The sequence below is a fragment of the Cnephaeus nilssonii genome (genome assembly GCF_951640355.1).
Source record: "Cnephaeus nilssonii genome assembly, chromosome: 6".
Classification (NCBI taxonomy): Eukaryota; Metazoa; Chordata; class Mammalia; order Chiroptera; family Vespertilionidae; genus Cnephaeus; species Cnephaeus nilssonii.
In genome coordinates this window covers 52744257-52768145 of record NC_137077.1, presented here as the reverse complement: position 1 = coordinate 52768145, position 23889 = coordinate 52744257, and the positions used below count along the sequence as shown (strand labels likewise).

Below are 23889 nucleotides of genomic sequence, written 5' to 3'. Positions count from 1 at the left end.
TAAAATTGAAAGAAAAAAAAATTCAACTAGATGCTCTTCCAGTGCTACCTGGCCTGTGTTTTCACCCTGTCTCCTTCTACTTACGACTTTTAGGTAGACAATGAAACCACTTTTGGTATTTGAAGCAATGGAGAGTTTTTGCATCTTAAGCACTGAATAAAAAATTGCCTGGTTCCAGGATGTTTCCCTTGGACAGGAATATGACTTATGACTGTCCAATGACCCTGAAAAAAACCTTTTCTTCGACTATCTGCTGTTATTTCTGGGTATTCTTACTCTGCTGCTTATCTTGATCCTGGTGTCAAATGATAGAGCAGAGGGTGATCCTACCTCTACGGAAGCAGGTGCCTCTGTTGTCCCTGCGCTCTGTCCACTCACTACTCTACTGAGGTTTCTCACACCGACCAGCACTGCTACACCAAACCTTTTGTCATTCCCTATTGGCAGAAAGTGATTGATAATTTTCCCTGGCTGGGGGGTAGTCTGGGGAGGAAGAAGATATCTCTCTATATTTACAGTAAATTTTTGAAGAACATCCTGATGGGCTATGGCAGAGACCGGTCATTTCCTGTCTGGTATTTTTCTTTCCTTGTCCCTAGCAACTGAATCCGTTTTATACTTAGTGCAAAGTGCCCAGGTAAAAATCTACCCAGCCTCCTTTACAAATGACATGGGTGTGTGACTAAGATATGTTACAGTTACTTAAATCACTATTATTAGTAGAGAGCCATAAATTTCCTTAAAAATACTGCTTTTGTTGCATCCCACAAATTATTATATTTTCTTCCAATTATGGTGTTTCTCGGTGAAATTTAATTTTTTAAAAAGAATTTATTTATATTATTTTATACTGAATTTATTGGGGGTGACATTGGTTAATAAAACTATATAGGTTTCAGGTGTACAATTCTATAATACATCATCTGTATATCATATTGTGAGTTTACCACCTCAAGTCAAGTCTCCTTCCATCACCATTTATCCCCCCTTTACCTTCTTGTACCTCCTTCCACTTCTCTTTCCCTCTAGTAATCACCATACTGTTGTCTGTGTCTATGAGGTTGTTTTTTTTTTTTTCTTAATACCTTCACCTTTTTCATCCAGTCCCACAACTCCCCTCCCTTCTAATAGTTGTCAGTCTGTTTTTATCTATGAGTCTGTTTCTATTTTGTTTATTCATTTATTTTGTTTATTAGATTCCACACATGAGTGAAATAATATGGTACTTGTCTTCCTCTGACTGGCTTATTTCACTTAGCATAATGCTCTCCGGGTCCATTTATGCTGTGGCAAAGGGTAATATTTCCTTCTTTTTTATGGCCAACTGGTATTCCATTGTGTAAATACTGTATACCATAGCTTTTTTTTTTTTTTTAATCTACTCATCCACTGATGGATAGTTGGGCTGCTTCCAAATCTTGGCTATTGTAAACAATGCTGCAATGAACATAGGGGTGCATAATTCTTTTAATTTAATTCCATTTGGCCAGATAGCACACTTTGTATAATTTGAATTGTGTAAAATTTAACAAGGCTGTTTTTAGAGTCCTAAATATTGTTTAGCTTGGCAAATATTATTTGTGAACCCTAGAACAATTCTTTTTGTTCTTGAAGTGTTCTAAACATGCTAGATCATGTTAATAGATAATGTTGTCTTCTGTATACTTAGTGAATTTTTGGGTAATGATTCAATCAAATACTGAGATAGGCATGTTGAAATTTTTTTTAAAAAATTTCTTTATTGATTAAGGTGTCACATATTTGTCCTCATCCCCCCATTCCCATCCCACACCCCTCCCCATGGATGCCCCAACCCTCTGTTGAACTTAAGCATTGGTTAGGCTCATATGCATGCACACAAGACCTTTGGTTGATCTCTCCCCCCTTCCCCCACCCTCCCCTATCCTCCCTCTGAGGCCTGATAGTCCGATCGATGCCTCCTTGTTTCTGGTTCTGTTCTTGTTCATCAGTCTATGTTGTTCATCATTTCCCCTAGATGAGCGAGATCATGTGTCACTAGAAATATACTTATAAGAACTGAATGTGAGACGAGCAATAATGGTTATGCTGACAGGCAAATGAATCAGTCTGTAGTGAGTTTCTTTCTGGATCAACAGTTCTTTTGAGACCCAATTTCAATGTCCACCAGTTCCTTATGTGTACATGTCGGCACTGACTTTTCAGCTCTGGATGGTGGACAAATGGTGGTAATGCAGGTCCGACTCCCTCTGGTTTGGTCTCGGCCGGATCCAGAGGCACGGCTTCACCCGGACTCAGGTGCGCACAGCCTTACCCGGACCCGGGACCCAGCCTCACCCGGATCCAGGGACACACGGCCTCACCCGGACTCGGGATTCAGCTTCACCCGGACCCAGGGTCGCGTGGCCTCACCGGATCCAGGGGCGCGTGGCCTCACCCGGGCCCGGGACCCAGCCTCACCCGGATCCAGGGGCGCACGGCCTCACCCGGACCCAGGATCCAGCTTCACCCGGACCCAGGGGCGCGTGGCCTCTTCCAGATCCAGGGGCGTGGCCTCACTGGATTGAAATTTTTTTTACTATAATTGTGGGTGTTTCTTTTCTCCTTGCAATTTTATCAGTTTTTTTGTTTTATGTATTTTGAAGGTCTTTATTATATGCATAAGCAGTTAGGTTTCTTAAGAATAGACCCCTTTGCCATTGAAAAATGACACTTTTTATTCCAATAATATTCTTTGATCTATTCTACTTTGTCTAATGTTAATATGGCTAGTCCAACATTTTATTTAGTGTTATCATTGTGTGTGTATTTTTTTAGTGTTATCTTTTTTATTCTCTGATAAACTAAAAGTCCATTTCTAGATGTTTCTCTTAGTATGCTCATTTGTTTTTATTAGTAAGCAAAGACCTACATAAGGTGCCTTCACCTAGTCCTCAGACTCAGATCTATTTTCATCTGGACTAATCTGGAAGTAACAAGGTTCATATGTCTTTTGTCAGATGCAACCACACGAAGCCAATCATGAAGAGTGACTTTCTTAAGGTATTTCTTGGTAAGATATTTCAAATAATCTTTTAGAGAATTGCTTCTCAAAAGCAACTATGATTTTATTCCTTTTCTTTTTTCTTTCTATAATCCAAGTTTTTTTTAAAAATTTAATTTTATTGTTTAAAGTAATACAAATAGTAGTACACATGTCTCCTTTTTTTCCCCATTGACCTCCCCCCGGCCTCCCCTAACCCCCACCACATACCCTCACCCATCACGCCCAGTGTCTTGCGTCCATTGGTTATGCTTATATGCATGCATACAAGTCATTCAGTTGATCTCTTACTGCCCCCCCCAACCCTCCCCTGCCTTCCTGCTGTAGTTTGACAGTCTGTTCGATGCTTCTTTGCCTCTGTACCTATTTTTTGTTCATCAATTTATATTGTTCTTTATATTCCAAAAATGAGTGAGATCATGTGGTATTTACTTTCATTGACTGGCTTATTTCACTTAACATAATGTTCTCCTGTTCCATCCATGCTGTTGCAAATGGTAAGAAGTCCCTCTGTTTTTTTTTTTTTTCAGTTGCATTTTTAGATACAAACAATGATCTCTCTGAAATGGAAATTAAGATAACAGTTCCATGCACAATATCATCAATAAGAATAAAATAGGAGAAAGTGACAGTGAAAGACTTGTACATTGAAATCTGTAAAAACCATTGGAGAAATGAAAGAAGACACAAATAAATGGGAAGACATCCCATGTTCATAAATTGGAAGATATAATATTATAAAATATCCATATTACCTGAAGTGCTCTATAGATCTCCACCAAAATCCCAATGCCACTGGTAGTGGTGGCTCAGTGTTTGAGCGTTAACCTATGAACAAGTAGGTCACAGTTCAATTCCTGCACATGGGTTGTGGGCTCAATACCCAGTAGGGGGCATGAAAGAGGCAGCCAATCAATGATTCTCCCTCATCATCTTTCTTTCTTTCTTTCTTTCTTTCTTTCTTTCTTTCTTTCTTTCTTTCTTTCTTTCTTTCTTTCTTTCTTTCTTCTCTCTCTCTCTCTCTCTCTCTCTCTCTCTCTCTCTCTCTCTCTCTCTCTCCATTCCTTTCTGAAATCAATAAAAATATAAAAAATAATCCCAATGCCATTTTTTTTACTGAAATAGAAAAACAATCTTAAAATTCATATGGAACACAAAAGGCCCTGAATAGTCAAAGCGATCTGTTTTTAAAAAATATGTTTTTATTGATTTCAGAGACAGGAAGGGAGAGGGAGATATAGAACCATCAATGATGAGAGGGACTGGGATTGATCCTGCTCCCTGGGCATGTGTCCTGACCCGGAATTGAACCATGACCTCCTGATTTATGAGTTGATGCTCAACCACTGAGCAATACAAGCCAGGCTTGATACCCATTCTGACAGGTGTGAGGTGATATCTCATTGTGATTTTAATTTGCATTTCTTTGACAACTAGTGATGTTGAGCATCATTTCATGTCTCTTGGCCATCTGTATGTCCTTTGTAGAAAAGTGTATATTCAGTTCCCCTGCCCATTTTAAAATTGGCTTTTTTTTGAATATTAATTCCTAGTGGATATATCATTGGCGAATCCTGTCTCCCATTCAGTAGGTTGCCTTTTCATTTTGTTGATGGTTTTCTTTGCTGTGCAGAACTTTTTAGTATGATGTAATACCATTTGTTTATTTTTCTTTTATCTCCCCATTTTGGCTGCCTCTTTGTGTTTGTTTCTGTGAATTAGGTAGATTTGCTATGTTTTTGTATAACCTTATACAATAGGTTATATAAAGATTTTGGGGCTCAGAGGCATAGTCTCCTTCGTCGCCCAGCTAGTTGCTCTAGGAATGTGGCTTGTGTGGGTTATGTAAGTCAACCTGTAGTAGTTGAGTCTTAATGGCTCTGTGGGTGGGGCTGCCCCTGCAGCTGGCAATGAGGAGCAACCCCAGAGTAATGTGTGAGCTGTTACGTGGGGGTTGGCTCAACAAAGCTGAATTTGCCCCAACAGGGTCTGGTGTCGGCCAAGATCTCCTTTTGTATGTGCTTTTTGTTTAGCTAAATTGGGTCATGCTCTGATGTGGCCTGAACCACTGGTTGTATTGGTTCTGGGGACTTTTGGGAGAGGATCCAGTGCCCATAAATGTCAGGCATTGACAGTAAGTGATAGGCCCTGGGCTACCTGTTTGGAGCTACAAAGCACCAGTTGTAGCTGCCTTTGAGGGCTGTTGGTGTGCATGGGAGGGGCCTGTCAGAGCACCAAGGCTGGTTTTCACTAGCACCAATTCCAGGGGCAGGTCAGCAAAATGCCCAAGTGTCCTCAAGGTTTGCCCACATCTGTTAAGCTCAGTCACTGAAAGATCCTCTGGCAGCACATGTGTTACTTGAAGAAAGCTCTCAGTGAGTCACCAGGTAGGGGTGAAAGGTGTTTATCAGATTGATGCAGATCCAAACTCTGTGCCAGTGCTGGTATTGAGGCCCATCAGAAACAGTGTCAGGGTACACCACTGTCAGCAGCCACCCACTGTGAGCCCGTGGACACTTTGTGGTGGGGCCGGATCTCAGGGATTAGTAAGGGTGAGGCTAGCAGTGTTTATCAGGCCCAAACAGACCAAGATTTTGCCATATGAAAGGAGGGCCCCACTCAGGAATGGTGGCACTGGTCTGGGGTACAGGTATGAGGACTTCTACTTGTCTCCTAAGTACCATAATAGTGCTGATGTTCAATGAGGTAATATTTTGGGTGGTAATATAGGATGAAAACCTATATTAGAAAAGATGAACTATGATTTATTAGTAGATTGGGGCCCGTAACAAAAACGTAGGGGTGAATGGTGCAAATGAGGCTATTGTTAGTATGATTATCAATAAAAGTCATACTATAGTGGGTGGAGGAGTTCTGGTAGTCACCGTGCCACAATCTCAAAGGGCTGAAAACATGGCCTAAGCTCCATAAAGTTTACTGAATTGGCAAGCCTAGTACTTGAGATCGTGGGGGACTCATCCCTCCCTCAGTCCAAACTATAGGCATGCCTGCATACCGATGTAACTAGTATTTGATGCATGGTGTACCAGAATGTCAGTGTGGTTGGCTTGCAAATGACCATGTGGGCTCCAATCTATAACCTGTTGGTCCCCTAGGACTGTCAAATGAGCATGATTTTCTTGACAAACTTCCCAATGGAATGCTTCAGCAGAGGGGTCCCACCGCTTACTTTGCTTACATGGAGGGATGGGAGGCACAGTAGCATTAGTCAGATTGCTACAAGCCAGTCTGCCTGCTGAGAGAAAGGTTAGTTGGGCTTTAATCTGATCATGTTTAGGAATTATATGTAACCAAATCTGATTATGAGCTCTCATACAGTACAGACATGAATTGGAGGAGGTAACACATAAGGGTAGAAAATTGGAATGAAAAGACGTATTGGGAGGGACAGGTGTCCAATGCATCCCATTCTCAAGATTGCCCAAGTCTACTCCTCTTAAGTGGAATGTTATGTTGTTAGATACAGGATAAGAGGGGGTCCCCACAAGTGAGGGGTCAAAAGAAAGGTGGGTCTATAATGTAGGCCCAAAATAAGGTGGCAGATGCTGGTGCCCAAAGCCGGGCAAAAATGTCAAACCATGTTGCACAGGAGTTGAGGTGAATCAAGGAAGTCATAGCAAGAAAAAGGTTATCTGAGGTGCAGATAGCATGAGTATGCTTCAAAAGTTGCTCAGTCTCTGCCATCAGCTTCTTCATCATTCCCCAGGCTATTCCGGGGACATCTGGGTCCAGTGGAGGTGTGTCATTTGGGGCTGTGGAGTACCCAGGTGCCGGGGTCTTTTAGAAGGGTTCAGGAATCTGGAGAAGGGGCTGAGCATAAATTAATAAAAAGACTAGAAATATAAATTTGGAATACATGGGGGAGCCAGAGGAGACTTAGCTATAGTAACCAAGTTCTCTCTATCTCTGGATCCAGGGCTTTCTATTCTCACATTTTGCCCTATAGCAAAGCAGATATACATATCAGAGGTAAGGCCTGGTAAGCAGTAAAGTATTAGCAGGTTGGGGGAACTGCCTTCGGTTGTTCAGCTGTTTGGCAGCAGCAGGTAATAACATGTAGATCAGGGGTCCTCAAACTTTTTAAACAGGGGGCCAGTTCACTGTCCCTCAGACCGTTGGAGGGCCGGACTATAGTTTAAAAAAAACTATGAACAAATTCCTATGCACACTGCACATATCTTATTTTGAAGTAAAAAAACAAAACGGCAAAAACACCTGCATGTGGCCCGCGGGCCGTAGTTTGAGGACGCCTGATGTAGATTTTCAGGTTTGGGGAAATGCTTTCGGCCATTCCAGCAGGCAATAATATGTATCTTCAGTCCTGCTGAAGCCTCAAGTTCCATCAACCTTTTGATGAAACTTCTTGCATTTATGACATGCTGGAATTAGCCTCCAGCACCCAGGCTCAGAGTCTTCATTTATGGGAGCAGATTGGTCCCATGCCATGCCATGGTAGGGTTTAATCCAATGAACTGGAATCCACAGTGGCCCTATGGGGGTAGAAACACACACATATTCTCTCCCCCATGTTAATAATTCATTGGGTCCTTCCCAGTTATTAGTGTCCACATCTCGCCACAAGACCTGTGGTTTCTGAGCTGGTGCTATAGAAGTAAAGTGATGCTCTATGGGGAATAGAAAGCAAGCATTCAAATTAAAAAAAATTAAGGGTAAACAGTGCTTTGGATAGCATCATAGCTGGGTCCTTGAGTCCCTTTTTCTCCCTTTTTTGTTTTACTACCATGCTCTTTAATGTAAATGGGCATGCTTGACAATGGCCTGCCCCTGTGGATTGTAAGGGATTCCCATGGAATGCTGAATGGACCAAGTTCTGCAAAAGGCGGTGAAGCCATGGCTGCTATAAGCAGGCCCATTATCAGTTTTTATCTTGGTTAATATAGCTACAATTGGAAACAGGTCTTATTGAAGTCATGCAAAGAAACATATTGCCACTTATTAAGAATTCTGGAGGGACAGGTAGGGAAAGAAATATGTAATTTACCAAATTGCTTTAAAAATGCTTCCTTGTAGTTGAAAAACAAAAAGTTTAAGAATCAACAATATTTTCAACAAAAGTTAAAAAAACTATATAATTATTTTCTACTCATTCAGCCCCATAATAATTTTTTTTTTATGTTTCCATTTGGAATGGGGTTTACATTTTTTTAAATTACTTTATTGATTAAGGTATCACATATTTGTCATCAACCCCCCCCCATTCCCATCCCAAACCCCCTCACACTCATGCCCCCACCCATAATAAATTTTTTGTTTCTCCTGATTTTTCCTGCCAGTACTTCTATAAAATCTAGATACTTTATGGAGTAATGCAAATGACATGGAATCTTGTCCTTTCTGCAAAACACAATATTCCAGAATAACAATTAGAGCTATAAATGAAAGCACAATATAGTTATTATTATTTGACAAAGTTTCCCATGTACCTTAAGCAGAAAATTTTCCTTCATGAGAGAGAAAACAAACACTTGAGGTATTTTAGAGCCTATTGGAATGATCTAAAGCCAATCCTAGGTCAAGGAAAAATTTCTTAAAATTCAAACCTTGAGAAGATAGTCAAATACATTAGACTAAAAGATTATATATTATTATTATTATTAAACAGTATTAAGTAATTTATTCATTTAAAGTAATCAAATTCTTGATTAACATAACATAATCATTTTAATTATCCTATATAATAAAACCCTAATGTGCAAATCAACCGAATGGCAAGATGACTGCTCGCTATGACACTCACTGACCACCAGGGGGAAGATGCTCAATGTAGGAGCTGCCCCCTGGTGGTCAGTGCACTCCCACAGGGGGAGCGCTGCTCAGCCAGAAGCTGGGCTTATGGCTGGCGAGCGCAGCAGCTGTGGCGGGAGCCTCTCCTGCCTTCGCTACAGGTGGGCGGTAAGGAGCGAGGGGTCCCAGACTGCAAGAGGGATGTCCAACTGCCGGCTTAGGACTGCTCTCTGGGGAGTGGGCCTAAGCTGGCAGTCGGACATCCCCCAGGGGTCCCGGACTGCGAGAGGGCACAGGCTGGGTTGTGAGTCCTCCCCCCCCGCCCCCTGTGCATGAAATTTTGTGCACCGGGCATCTAGTATATATATAAAACCTTTGTTTCCTAGGCAAATACAGGAAAAAATTTTCCCACTTACTTTCAGAAATAGGCTTATTTTTCCAATGAAAAAATATACTCATATTCTTAAGAAGCATAACAGAGATAACATGACTTTGACAACTCTCAGGAGGCTGGAGAAAGGGTGGGGGTTTGTTCCCAGGACTGCAATGACTCCTGGGACTCTAACAGCTTTAGGGTAAAAGTACCTATTTTTCTCCCTTTACAAGGAGAGTGTCCCCCCCACCCCGCTGCTGCTGCTTCTGCAGCCTATTTAAGGGTACTTCTGTAGCTCTGGTCCACTACAATAAATACTTGGTGAGTTTAAATAATTATTACCCATATTTTTCTTTGTAAGTAGACTAACAATATGAAATCTTGCATATAAGAAGAGATCTTAAAAACAGAACCAAAAAATCCCTAGAGTAAATGAATGAGTCCTCATAAAAAGGTGGACTGGGCCATTAGCCTTAGAATCTTATCTCACACTAACCCAGCACAGCAAATGAGTTCTGAGTGGCACCAAACAGCAGAGACAGAAGATTCCCTGTATTTATAAAATGGCGAAGTGCAAACTAAGTCCCTCAAAGATAAGAAAGCAAGCAAAGAACATCAATCAGTAACCAAGTTACATTACAGACAGACAAGAATTTCCACTAGGTAAGAGTTTCCAGTGGCTGATGCCTTGAGAGGGAGAGCAGGAAGGGTCCCTAAGATTAAGAATTCTTGGCAGCTGCTGGGAAGTTCCTGCAATTTCTGCCATGTGTTCAGCCTGCCACAAGTAGCTGGGGCCCCTAGCAAAGTGAAATATGCCTCATTTTAAAACAAATTAAACCAAACAACAAAGACACAAAACAACAATTAACAGAAACACTCATATATGATATTTACAGGTGTGCATAACACACAGACAAGACTTAATAAATCAGAGTTCTTTCCATGGATCTTTCAGAAGATGTCTTATAGTGCCCGGGACTTACAGCCAGAATGCGGCCCAGAGGGCTCCCAGGTGGGGTTGCCAGTGAACACCCACAAACCACCTGTTGTTCATAGATCTCATCATATTCTGCTCTCCATCATAAATATTGACTGGCATCCAAAGTTGTTTTGGCCAAAATCTGCCAGTCCCAAGGCGTCATATGGTAATTTTCGGACAAGGCATTAAGGAGTCCTTTTGTAAATGGACTGTTAGTCCCATTTTCTCTAATACTTTTCCTTATTTCTTTAGAGGTATTAAAGGAGAGTGATTCATGTATCTGATTACCTTGCTGATCTTGCATAACTGGGCAAGCCAAAGCTCTCCTTCTAACATAGGTTGCCTGACACATGATCCCATAACTGAGGATCTAGTTGATGAGCCTTCCCACATCAGAGGCGGAGGATCGGGGGTCTTAGATATTACAGGCTCTATAGGCTCTACTTCAGGAGGAGGGGGCAGTGATAAATCCTCGTGGTGTTCTGTAGGCTTTTGATTCTCAATATGAAGTGGGCATAGTGCAGCTCGAACAAGAGCCCCCATAGTTAAAGATGACAAGGGCACTCATTTTCCCTGGGCCTGATTTCTCTTTAATTCTTGCCCACTTGTTCCCAGAGATTAAGGTCTAGTGTTCCAGCATCAGGGAACCAAGGATTATAAATTATAAGAGTCTGTAACAGGCTCATTAATTGTTCTGTAACAGAGGCACCACCTGCTTTTAATAACTATTTAAACACTGTGATATATTGCTGTTTTTCTGTGAACAGCTCTTGTCCCATTGTGAAACTTTAGCTGAGAAACAATCCCCTAGACCAGTGGTCGGCAAAACTCATTAGTCAACAGAGCCAAATATCAACAGTACAATGATTGAAATTTCTTTTGAGAGCCGAAAACTGACTTCTGCTCATGGGCCATGAAGTTTCAATAGCACTGTACCTGCCCGCCTGCACGTGGAAGAGCCACATTCGAGGGGCCAAAGAGCTGTATGTGGCTCATGAGCCGCAGTTTGCCTACCACTGCCCTAGAATTTGGAAATCCCAAGCAGGCTCCAATGACTTACTGCACAGTTACTTTCATTTTCTTACTCTTCATTTTCGAGGTTTCTGCCACGTTTCATTGCATTCTTCCTTACATGGGGCACCACTTGCTAGTGCTGACCAGCAGACCCTGAGCTACAGATGAATGATTACTCTGACACAGGTTTCTGTGAAAGAGAGGGCTAAGGGACTGCTCGGCTATAGGAACCAAACAGCCCCATTTGCCTGCCTCCTCAGGCTTTTATTGTAACAACAGCTTGAACTAAAATTAACTATTCGATACTACCAGTAAGGTAAGCATCCTTGAGAGAACACATGCGTCTTTGGTGTCCTTTAAGCAAAATCATCTAAAGACTAAATATAAAGATCCCAGTAAAACACCCGGGGGCTCAGATTTGTGTGGAAAAGTCAAGGCAGGGGCAGCCACCTTTGGCCAGCTCCCCCTGGAGGCTCCTGACCTTTTGGAGATTCCTTCTTACAAACTTCCCAACCAAGTTCTATGCTTCCCCACAGAAAGTAAAAAAAAAAAAAAAAAAAAGAAGAAAAAATGAGAAAGTAATACAGACTCCCCCCCCGCCCCCCCCCCCCATTGACCGCTTCCAGTCTGCCCCCTCCCTCTACCTTGGGCCTTCACCACTCTATTGTCTCTGTCCATGGGTTATGCATATATGCATATAAATTCTTTGGTTAATCTCTTGCCACCCACCCACCCCCACCTTCCCTCTGAGATTGATCAATTTGTTCCAAGTTTCTATGTCTCTGGATCTATTTTGTTCATCAGTTTATTTTGTTCTTTAGATGCCACATATAAGTGAGATCATGTGATAATTATCTTTCTCTGACTGGCTTATTTTGCTTAGCATAATACTCTCCAGGTCCCTCCCTGCTATCTCAAAGGGTTAGCAATATTTTGATGGGAAGACTGGAAGAACAGTTTAAATCAATTATTTTCTTTCAAGTCGAAGAAAATAAACAACAACTGTTTGTTTCCTTGTTTGACTTGTATTTGTTTTAGTTTTCTTATTTCAACTTTATAGATTATAAGTAACATCAGGCTTACACTCACTAGAAAATTATTATCATCTCTTCTGATTGGGATCTTACCCTGAAAGAGGTTTGCTTGCAGGAGGATTAAAGGAGTGAACCCACATGGTGGAGGGCGTTCATTCTGGGTGCAATTAATGTTTGAGAAAGTTCATGTGAATAGGGATCAGATAAAAAAGAGACAAACAGATTTGTAGCTTAATGGTTTATGCTTAGCTTGATATTTTATTTTTTTTACTTGAACATTCTCTTACTTGTTTGAGACCAATGCAATATTTTTGAATGAGTCACTGAAAGCTTGTCTCACTTGTTTGTTTCTCAGAGTGTAAATGAATGGGTTCAACATAGGAGCGATGGATGTCATTAGCACTGTCACACCCTTATTAATAGTCACTGATTCCTTGGCTGCAGGTTTGATATAGATGAAAATACAGCTTCCATAAGTGAGTGAAACCACAATCATATGGGAAGAACAGGTAGAAAAGGCCCTTTTCCTTTGTTGGGCAGAAGGCAATCTTAGAATGGTCTTAATGATGTAAATGTAGGACAAAACAACACACACAAGGGTCAGAATGAAGGTCAGCACAGCACAGACAATAACCAGCTGCTCGATGAGCCATGTGTCTGAGCATGAAATCTTCAGCAAAGGAGATACATCACAGACAAAATAATCAATGGCATTTGAATCACAGAATTTCAAAGTTAGGAACAAAGTAAATGGTGGGAGTATGATCAATAAGCCAGCCATCCAACAACAGAGGACAAGGCTCTTGCAGACTCTGCTGCTCATGATGGTCACATAATGCAAGGGATTGCAGATGGCCACATAGCGGTCATAGGACATCACAGCTAACAGAAAAAATTCAGTTACTCCAAAGACGTCAGTAAAAAACAATTGAACAACACAAGCATTATATGTAATTGATCTGTCACCTGTTGCTATGTTGTACAAATATCTAGGGATGCAAGCAGATGTAAATGAGATTTCTAACAAGGCAAAATTCTGTAGGAAAAAGTACATGGGTGTTTTAAGGTGTGAGTCCACTAAAGTGAGGGATATGATGGTCAGATTCCCAGTTATACTCAACATGTAAGTGAGAAATAGAAAAGTAAAAATTGGAACCTGAAGTTGAGGGTCATCTGTCAGTCCCAGGAGGATGAAAGTTGTTATTGTGTGGTTTTTCATTACTGAATTTTATTTAATTTCATGTAAAGTTTCGAGATATTCTATTTGAATAGAGTGGTATCAAAGCCAGATAAAGATCAACAGTGACTATTAGAGATAGCAAACTAATTCACATGCAGTGTCTTCTATAAATTAGTAGTTGATATTGCCTACACTCTGGTGGGCCTTGCTCCGTAATTGCTTATTTTATATTATTATTTTGACAGTTTTGTGATAGATTTTAAAACATATTTTAAATAAAAAAATTGTTTTAGCACCATTGTCCTTTCTTTATTTCAGTTTTAACTTATACCAAAGACTGAACTTTCTCATGTGGTTAGTTTTGACGTATATAATGTTTTGTGATTCAACAAAATTATGATTTCTTCTTATGTCTAAGATTTCTTATCTCAAAGGTGAATATTTAAATGTAATAGCCTTTTCATGTCTTTCCGTGAAGATTTGGTCATGATAAAATGTAAACATGTAAGAACAAATTTTATATTTTGCCACTATAACCAAATGTGTTTATGTTCTTTTGTTTTTATGTTTTAACATGTAGCTTAAACATTGTTGGATGACTCCTCTGACTCTCCTTATGTTTCTCTGCTAGTGTGTAATTTACACTCAGTGTCTACGGGATATACAATACAGAGTATTTTGCTGCATGATGTATTTGCTGTAGGAGAAGAAATGTCAGGCACAATGATGTACAGCTGGGAAAAACATTTTTTTTAATGCTTTCATTCTGTTTAGTTAAGCATGGAAAACACTCTGACACCTTTTTGTCACTATTACTAAGTCCAAAATCAACTCTAAATTACTAAATATACTCTCCATGCACATGTCTTTATCATCTCCCTCAGTCTTAGCCTTAGCGGCAGACATCAAGATTAAGAGCAGATTGAGAGCTCCATTGTTCAATACCTGCGTTTCCACCTTCGTCTGTATGACTGTCGGCAAGTTTTCCAACTTCTCAGGCATTCAGTAAGTTAATCTACAAAATGGAGATAAAAACAGTATCTACCATATTCACCTAAAATGATAATCTTAAAATATAAATATTTTACATTTCTATAAGATAAATGCATTTAATTAAATTCTATTCAATTTCAATCCAGTGTATTTGTGTGACTCCAGTTTTTAAATCCCTTTTTGTTTTTGTATTTTTGTTCTATTATTTCAAAATGTCACCTACATTGAAATAGGTTTATGAATGTACCACAAGTTTAAAATCAATTTCCAACACACTTTTATGTATCTCTTTGTTTTGTATAAAATCTGATGCTAGGTACATGCTTCATATGTGGCAGTTGTTATTTTATGGCCTCTTACAGATAATTTATGTGCTGTGAACTCAAAATCCCAAGTGGGACTTACACTTTGTATAACCCATATAGTCTTCTTTCTACTCCATGTTTCTTAAAATAGAAAGAATAAATTCTATTTATTGAGAATTTACTATGTGGTAGTTCTTGTAAGCACTTCATATTGATTATCTGTCTGAAAAAAAAAATCTCTTCTTATCTCTCTCTTTCCACATTCCATCCTTTCTTCCCAGTCTCTCAAACTCTCCAGATGTAACTATATATTTGTGATTTTTCACTTGAGCATCATTTCTACTGGAAAGTCCTTTGGCACTCCATTGTCTGTGTTAAGTGGTCCTCATTTGTGCTTCCATACAAATAATTGTTATTTCCACCTTAGCACTTCCTCTGAGAAAGTGAGTTTGTTGAAATCAGGGACTGTTGTCTTCTTTACTGGAATAGCTACCAAAACTAACAATCCGAGACTTAGAGTCCATGGTAAGACATATTGTTGTGTAAATTATATACACACATATGTATGTATATATATTATTCATTTGCCTACAGTACACATTCAAACCTATATTCAAGTTTCATCTTGAAACTCCTTTGCCACACTTATTTTACTTTTTACTTGTAAATTTTACATATACTTGTATTTAACACTGAGGATGTTTTTTTTGCATTTGAAACAATACTTTTGCTGGTGAATAAAGTCATGCATACCTTGAAATATCACTCTTTTTGCTTACGTCATTATTTCCCTGATTACCAAACTGTTAACTGGCGTCTCTTCCTTGCTTTAGCTCTCAAGCAGATAGATGTATCTTTTCTTGGTGGCTATTTTTTGTTTCTTTGAGGAAATCTGTAATATATTTAAACTGGAGGTCAAGGAATTTGCATATCTGAATATGTAATTTGTTCACATGCTATTCATTTTAAATTATAAATATTTTACATTTCTATAAGGTAAACTTATTTAATTTAATTCTATTTAATTTAAATCTAGGGTATTTGTGTGACTCCAGTTTTTAAATCCCTTTTATTTTTGTTCTTATTTCAAAATGTCACCTACATTGAAATAGGTTTATGAATGTACCACAAGTTTAAAATCAATTTCCAACACACTTTTATGACTCTCTTTGTTTTCTATAATTGTTACAATATCTTCAAAAGTACCTTTTTATAAACATTATTGCATGATTTCATAATAATTCCTGGAAATGAAATTTTAAGAAAAAAGAAGATAATAATTTAGAACTTTTGTAATAATTTACCAAGTTATGATTAATAAACTTTGTATCAACCTTTTCCTTCAACTCAAAGTGTGACTGTATCCACACTGTAATGACTATGATGTTTCATGTGCCTTTTCCCAAGTTTGTTGACATTTTTATTTGAAACAGGTATTGGTGCCACTGAATATTCACAATTTACACCATGGAATATTTATCTGTTCAGTCTACATTTAAAGATTTCCTCCTTGTCTTGTTGCAGATAAAGATGTTTCCCTTCTTAATTTTACATTTATGTCTCTTTAGTGCATATTTTAATAATCCTTTAAAACCAGAGTCCAAGAACTTTCTAATTATTGCTTTGGCTTAATGGCTGTTCTATAGCTTTCCCTCAGCTATGACACTTAGTTGTACTAACATACTCAAATACATTTTTAGTTTTGAAATAGTATCTCCAGGATTTGAATGTCTCATATAAATGAATAAAAAACAAGTTGCTATCAATTTCCTAGCAAAACTCTAGTCAGTTGTTATGTGATTGGCTGTCATTTGTTCCTTTAAAATATTCCTTTTCTCCAGAGATTAGAGCAAGGTCATCTCTCACTGTATGACTGGGTAATACAGTTAAACCCCAACGTTTACTGTCACATCCTTTGAAAGAAGAGATGACAATGATATTTTTGAAGAACTTTAACATTCCAAGGAATTGTAAGGACACAACATAATAACTAAGTAGATAATTTTAATTAAAGGAAAGGATGCTCTTTTCAGCCTTCCTAACCTCCTTACTCCGCTATGTACTTTGTAACCCAGTGGCTCCTAGAACTTTACACGGTAACATGCTCTTTCCTCTACCCTGTGTGGCAGCCCTTGTTGCAAAGTATTTTTTATTTATTCCATTTATCAATGCTAGTTTTTAAGAGGCAAAGTTTACAAAAATAGTTTGCATCTTTTAAATATTTTTATATTTTAAAAAGTGCAAAGAAAGCTTAATTTTTCCAATATTATGTTATGAGCTGTCACATCAGGTGATTTTAATGTAGATATACACTTTTCTCTTTAAAGAGGAAAGTGAGAGTGTGGCAGAGATAACTTCTCACGGCATATAAATTCACAGTATCTTTATGTAAACTATAAAAAGCAGTATTGAATGATACAATTCAGAAAAACCTGTGGATCTTCATATAATAATTCAAATATTAATTACATCTGATTTTGGTAAGTCAATATCAAATCTTCTCACAGAAAATCAACACATAGATTTACCAAAGATGACAGTAAATGAAATAGCTAATGTACTTACTCGTCTGAAAGTTAATAGCTTCAGCTGATTCTTTAGTAACCAGAATCCTAAGGGCTAATTTGAGGAAGAGAATCTATTAGAAAAGGTTTGTGTAAAATTTTCTTTAAGTTTATGACTCTACTTACCCTGACCCGTGCTCTGGGAGGATTTAGGACTCTTTGAATTTTTCATCTCCAACATGAGAAGATTTTCAAACGAAGAACTTGATGCCTAGGAAATGTTTTCTACTCCTTCTTGGTTGAAAGTAAAATATTGTTCAACTATTTCCCCCTTTTGCATTGAAATCGTTGATATTATGACTTTTCTGGATAGGATAAGAGGCTTTCACACTATTAAGGCTGACATGTGATTTATTTGCTGTACCTCAAACTAAATACTAAGCAACTGGGTCCTTGGTGACACAGGTTCAAACATCACTAATGAGTGTCCTTTGTAATGAACTGGGGCAAAGACACTGAAAGACGCAGCAGTGGGGGCCTGTCCCTAGAGACACAAAGATGTGACAATAGCAACAGGCACAGGTCAAGATAAAATAATAAAGAACCAAAGGTCACGAAGTGGTCTGCCTTTGCTGTATTTCTTCCCTACTATCTATGGAAGCTGAAAGATCACACAGCTCTATTCCACCTGCTATTTTTCTCAATCATTATAAAAGATAACAAAATAGGAAATTAGAAAACTCAAAGCAAGTGATAATTCTTTTTTACAGTTTAAAGAACGATATGAATATTTATGAACATTTAAAAAATAAAAATACTATTATTTCCATTTCCTAAGATATGGTTGTGAACGCTGCATCCATTTGCGGCTAGGGTTCAAGGTCTGGAGAAGGGGCTGCGCACAAACGTATACACTGCACAAGAAATATAAATTTAGAAGACTTGGGGGGGGGCCAGGCGGAGGCTCTCTGAATCCCCGGACCCATCAGATTTTTATTTACTAGAATACACATTTGCCCTTTAGCAAAGCAAACAGGCATATCAATGGTCAAGTTTGGTAAACAATAAAGGGTTATCAGGTTAGGGGATCAAACAGGCATATCAATGGTCAAGTTTGGTAAACAATAAAGGGTTATCAGGTTAGGGGATTGCCTTCAGCCATTCAGCCAAAGCAGGGCAATATTATGCTGATTTTCAGCCTTTGCTGAATATCAAAGTCCATTAGCCTTCCAGAGGACTTCTTGCCTAATTATGCTAACTTGGTCTTAGCCTCCAGCAATGGACATGTATGAATTTATGTAAAGATAGTATTTTTTTAATCCTCATCTGAGGATATGTTTTTATTTAGAGAGAGAGAGAGAGAGAGAGAGAGAGAGAGAGAGAGAGAGAGAGAGAAACATCGATGTAAGAGAGAAACATTGCATGGTTGCCTCCTGTATGCACCCCTACAGGGTCGAACCTGGAACCTGGGTATGCACCCTTACTGGGAATTGATCCAGTGACACTTCGGTGCACGGGGCCAACACTTCAACTAACTGAGCCATACCGACCAGGGCAAGATAGTATTTTAAAAAAATAAATTTACTGGGATAACATTGGTTATAACATATAAATCTCAGGTGTAGAACTTTATAATACTATATCTGTATACTCTATTGTGTGCTCACTACCTGGAGTCTAGTCTCCTGTCACCTTGTATTTTTAAAAAAATTATTTTTCAATTACAGTTTACATTCAATATTATTTTGTATTAGTTTCAAGTATACAGCATAGTAGTTAGACAAGCATGTACTTTACAAAGTGTTCACCCTGATATTTCCAGTACCCACCTGGCACCATACATAATTATTACAGTATTTTTTACTATATTCCCTATACATTATGACTATTTTGTAACTACCAATGTACTTCTTAGTCCCTTTACCTTTTTCATCAGTTCTTGAACCCCTTCCCCTTTGGCAACCAAAGGACTTCAAATACTGTGTTGAATAAACTTCATGAAGAAGGACATCCCTGTCTTGTTCCTGATATTAAGGGAAACACTTTAAATTTTTCCATGTTGTGTGTGGGTTTGTTATATATGGCATGACATATGTTGAGGTATGTTCCCATTTTGCTGAGTTTTTATCATAAATTGGTACTGGATTTTGTCAAATGCTTTTTCTGCATCTATTGATGTTGTCATATAATTTTTATCCTTCATTTTATTTATGTGACTTTTCACATAAATCAATCAATCTGTTCATTGATTTGCAGATTTCCAACCTTGCATCCCAGGAATGAACCTCACTTGATGACGGTGTATATATGATATTTTCAATGTATTGCTGATTTCTGTTTGCTAATATTTTGTTGAGGATTTTTGAATCTATGTTCATCAGGAATGTTAGCATATAACTTTGTTTCTTTGTAGTTTTCATATGTGGTTTTGTGTTAGAATAATTCTGGCCCCATGAATTGAGCTCAGGAGTCCTTCCTCCCCTTAATAATTTGAGAAGGATAGGTGTTAGTTCTTTGAATGCTTCACAAAATTCACCTGTGAAGCTATTTGATTCAGGACATTTTTTGTTGTTGTTGGGAGTCTTTTTAAAGTTAAATTTACTGAGGTGAGAGAGAAACATTTATTGGTTACCTGCCATACACATCCCAACCGGGAATAGAACCTGCAACCTAGGTATGTGTTCTGACTGAGAATCGAATCCACAACCTTTTGGTAATCAAATGTAGGCAAATTAACTAGCATCAAGCTAGATTTTGGTATTTTCTTAAATTTGTATTTATATGTGCTTGTTTCTTTATTATTTAAAAAAATGTGTGTGTGGTTTTGAAAAAAAGTTATTGTGGCAAGAGCACTTAACACATCTTTCCGCTTAAAAAATTCACACTGAAAATGAAATCTTTCCTCTTAAAAATTGTACATTATTTTTGACTTATGGTACAGTGTTGTAATGCAGACCTTTAGTTCTTATTAATATTAACTGAAACATATGCTTGTTTATTATTAATTCCCCATCCCTCAGAACCTGATAACCACCATCTTAGTTTTTAATTTTATAAATTTGACTTTTTAGATACTTCATGTAAGTGGGTTTATAAAGTACTTGTCTTGTGTCTGGCTTATTTTACTTAGCATAATGTCTTTAAGGTCCATCCATGTTGTTGCATGTTGCAAAATTTTCTTCTTTTTCTTTATTTTTAAATCCTCACCTGAAGATATGTTTATTGATTTTTAGAGAGAGAAGAAGAAAGATAGAAAGAGAGAGAAACATCCATGTGAGAGAGAATCATCGATTGTTTTGTCTCCCGTATACACACCAACTGGGGATAGAACATGGAACCAAGGTATGTGCTTTGACCAAGAATCAAACCCACAACCTTTTTGGTTAATGGGACAATAATTAAAACAACTGAGCCACCTGGCCAGAGCAAAATTTTAAAGTATGAATACTATTCTGCTCTATGTTTATACTACATTTTTCTTTTATCCATTAACCAGTTGATAGATATTTAGGTTGTTTCTACATCTTAGTTATTGTGAATAGTATTGTAATGAATATAGGAGTGTAGATGTCTCTTTAATTTCCTGATTTAAATTCTTTTGGATAAATACCCAGAAGTAGAGTTGCTGGCTCACATAGCAGTTTTATATTTAATTTTTAAATAACCTGAGTGACTTCTAAATTAAAAAAAATTAAGGAGAAAACTGAGTCAACAAAGAATGAGGAAAATATTTTTGACAGAGAAACAGAATATAGAAAAGACTAGACATGAAAGCAAAAGGAAAATGTAGGTTCAAATTTCTGGAGTCTCAAGTGTAGCGGTGTTACAGAATTTACTAGGCAACTGGAGAATACACAGGAGTACTTGGAGATACAGGAAAAAACCATTTATTTTCAGACGTTTCCCATGTACTATATACAATGTCTCAAATCCTGAGCAAACCAATATGGAGGAAGCTCTCCCTTTATACCCTTTGGTTTCTTTGTCCCCCAAATATGGATGGGACTTCTGGACCTTTCTCAGGCTTTTCAAAAAGCCCCGTGTGTTGGGATGGGGGCCGTGAGACCACACCAAAAGGCCTGGCCTGGCGCCAGCGCTGATAACTCCCTCTGGGATTGTGTATTGTCCATGGTTTATGGCCTCTGTAAAATGGGAGTACTTAGGTCAACAGGTCTTGCAAGACCAGATTGGGGAGAAGGGGGCAGTGACTTAATTATAGGCTATCAAGAATGTACAGTAGTTTACTGGCAAAGATTCAGATTGCTAGGCCCCCCCCCCCAAAAAAAAAAAAAAAAAAAAGAAGTCTTATTTTCCCCATCAGTGGAATGGGGGAAATAGTTACAGATGATAACCTATGAACTTCTATTTTTTTGGAGGAAATGTGGTAAAGAGTTTGTGTTCTTCCCATGTATAACTTTTCATATATAAAAAAAGATGTAATACCTTAACTACGCTTTCCATATTCCATTTGAAAACTTATGTTTTAGTGACATTCTCTGTTGGCATTTCAGTATATGTGTCTACATCTGGCAGAGTTTTTGTGATACCAAAATGTTTAAATTCCTCAGAATAGTAATTATCTATTGTCACTATCTTTCCTTTAACTTTATGGATTTTTTTGAGGAAAGGGTATAACAGTTAAAAGTTTTGGTTATTAGCAATTTGATATTGACACAAATCTTATAATTTTTAAGCTTTAGTACTTCAGATGTTTTCCCATCATTATAAGATTTATATCCCCTTCTGTGAAAAAACATTTATTTGAGTGCAAGTTAACCATTTTGCTTTATTTAACTTAGAATTGGTTTTGTTAAAAAAAAAGAAAGAATTGGTTTTGTTTACCCCTGAGGGTATAGGGGAATATGTTTTTGCTGGTTGGTTGACCCTTCTCTGTTTTTAGTGCTTAAAACAGTAGCTGTTTCAAAGACGTATTTGTTAAGTGAATCAATGAAGAAATCATTTGAAAGTTTTGGATTGGATGAAACAATGGCCACTGTTACATACTCTCTTGCTGGAAAATGGAAATCTTTACTAACCTATGTATTTATCTTTTTATATTTCTAATTTGGAGATATACTTCTGTTTTGTTTTATTTTATTTTACTTTATTTTATTTTGGTATTCCTAATTTGGAGGCAAATCAGCATTTAATTTTAAAGAAAATAAACTGATGAACAAAACAGATCCAAAGACATTCCATGCAACAGACTGCCCTGTTGGCAGGGGAGTGGGGGGGGGGGGGGGGGAAGAAGGGTAGGAAGAGATTAAACAATTAATTTATATGCATACATGAATAGACCATGGACAAACAATAGTGTGTAGTGGCCTGGGGAGTGGGCAGAAGTGGGGTGGAGGGGGTCAACCATGGTGGGGGGAGGGGAAATCTGTAATAGTTTCAACAATAAAAATAAAGAAGCTATTAATATGCCTATGTATAGAAGGATCTTAAAAGAAGGTTGTGAGGAAGATGGCACTAGATCAGGATGAATAAATGTTTTGAATAAGTGAACCTGAGTATGAAATTTGGTAAGTTCACTATATAAGTGTTTATTTGGCTTCACATTCTCTTATTTCTTGAAAACATCACAATTCTTTTGACTGAGTTATTGAAGGCTTGTTTTACTTGCTTGTTTCTCAAGGTGTAAATGAAAGGATTGAGCAGTGGAGCAATGGATGTAGTGAGTACTGTCACACCCTTGTTAATAGCCACTGATTCCTTCGCTGATGGTTTGATATAGATGAAGATGCAGCTGCCATAGGTGATGGAGACCACAATCATGTGGGAAAGACAGGTGGAAAAGGCCTTTTTCCTTTGCTGAACAGAAGGGAATCTCAAAATTGTCTTGATGATATAAATGTAGGACAGTACTACACACATGAGTGTCATAAGAAGGGTCAGTATAGCACAAATCATAACAGTCTGTTCCATGAACCAAGTATTTGAACAAGAAATTTTCAGGAGGGGAGCTGCATCACAGATAAAATGATCAATGACATTAGAATCACAGAATTCCAGGTTTAGGCCTAGACTAAGTGGGGGGATGATAATGAATAGACCAGCTACCCAACAACAGAAGACAAGTCTTCTGCAGACTGTGCTGCTCATGATGGTCACATAATGCAGGGGCTTGCAGATGGCCACGTAGCGGTCATAGGACATGGCTGCCAGGAGGAAAAATTCAGTTACACCAAAGAGGTCAGTAAAAAATACTTGGCTGACACAGGCATTGTAGGTAATGAGCTTGTCACCCGTTGCTATGTTATACAAATATCTGGGAATGCAAGCAGATGTGAATGAGATCTCCAAGAAGGAGAAATTTTGTAGGAAATAGTACATGGCTGTTTTAAGATGAGAATCCAGTAAGATGAGGGAGATGATAATCAGCTTCCCAGTTATGCTCAGCATGTAGGTGAGAAAGAAAAAGACAAAAATCAGAGTCTGCAGCTGAAGGTCATTTGTCAGACCCAGCAGAATGAATGTTACAGTACCATTTCCCATAGCTGATCCTTGACTTCAGTTATATCTGCATGTAACATTGAGACATCTTATAGATTATTTAAAAAGTATGAAACCTATCATATTCAGGTTTTAAAAAATTCATTACTTAAAAATATTTACAATTTAAATGCTACTTCGAAAAGGACTACTTTTCACACTTACGGGTCTGTCTTTTAATAGGAACAAAATATCTTGACTTTCAAGAATTCTGTTTGATGTAT

General features: G+C 38.1%; 2 protein-coding genes across 2 annotated transcripts; both read right to left on the bottom strand.

Moving 5' to 3' along the window:
- Positions 1-12471: 12471 nt before the first annotated feature.
- On the bottom strand, positions 12472-13407 carry LOC307101866 (olfactory receptor 6C2-like; the record flags this gene model as incomplete). Its single annotated transcript, XM_079775346.1, has 1 exon — positions 12472-13407. The coding sequence occupies one exon, from the start codon at positions 13405-13407 to the stop codon at positions 12472-12474; it is 936 nt and encodes a 311-aa protein (XP_079631472.1).
- Positions 13408-22726: 9319 nt separating this feature from the next.
- On the bottom strand, positions 22727-23668 carry LOC307101413 (olfactory receptor 6C2-like; the record flags this gene model as incomplete). Its single annotated transcript, XM_079774344.1, has 1 exon — positions 22727-23668. The coding sequence occupies one exon, from the start codon at positions 23666-23668 to the stop codon at positions 22727-22729; it is 942 nt and encodes a 313-aa protein (XP_079630470.1).
- Positions 23669-23889: the final 221 nt, after the last annotated feature.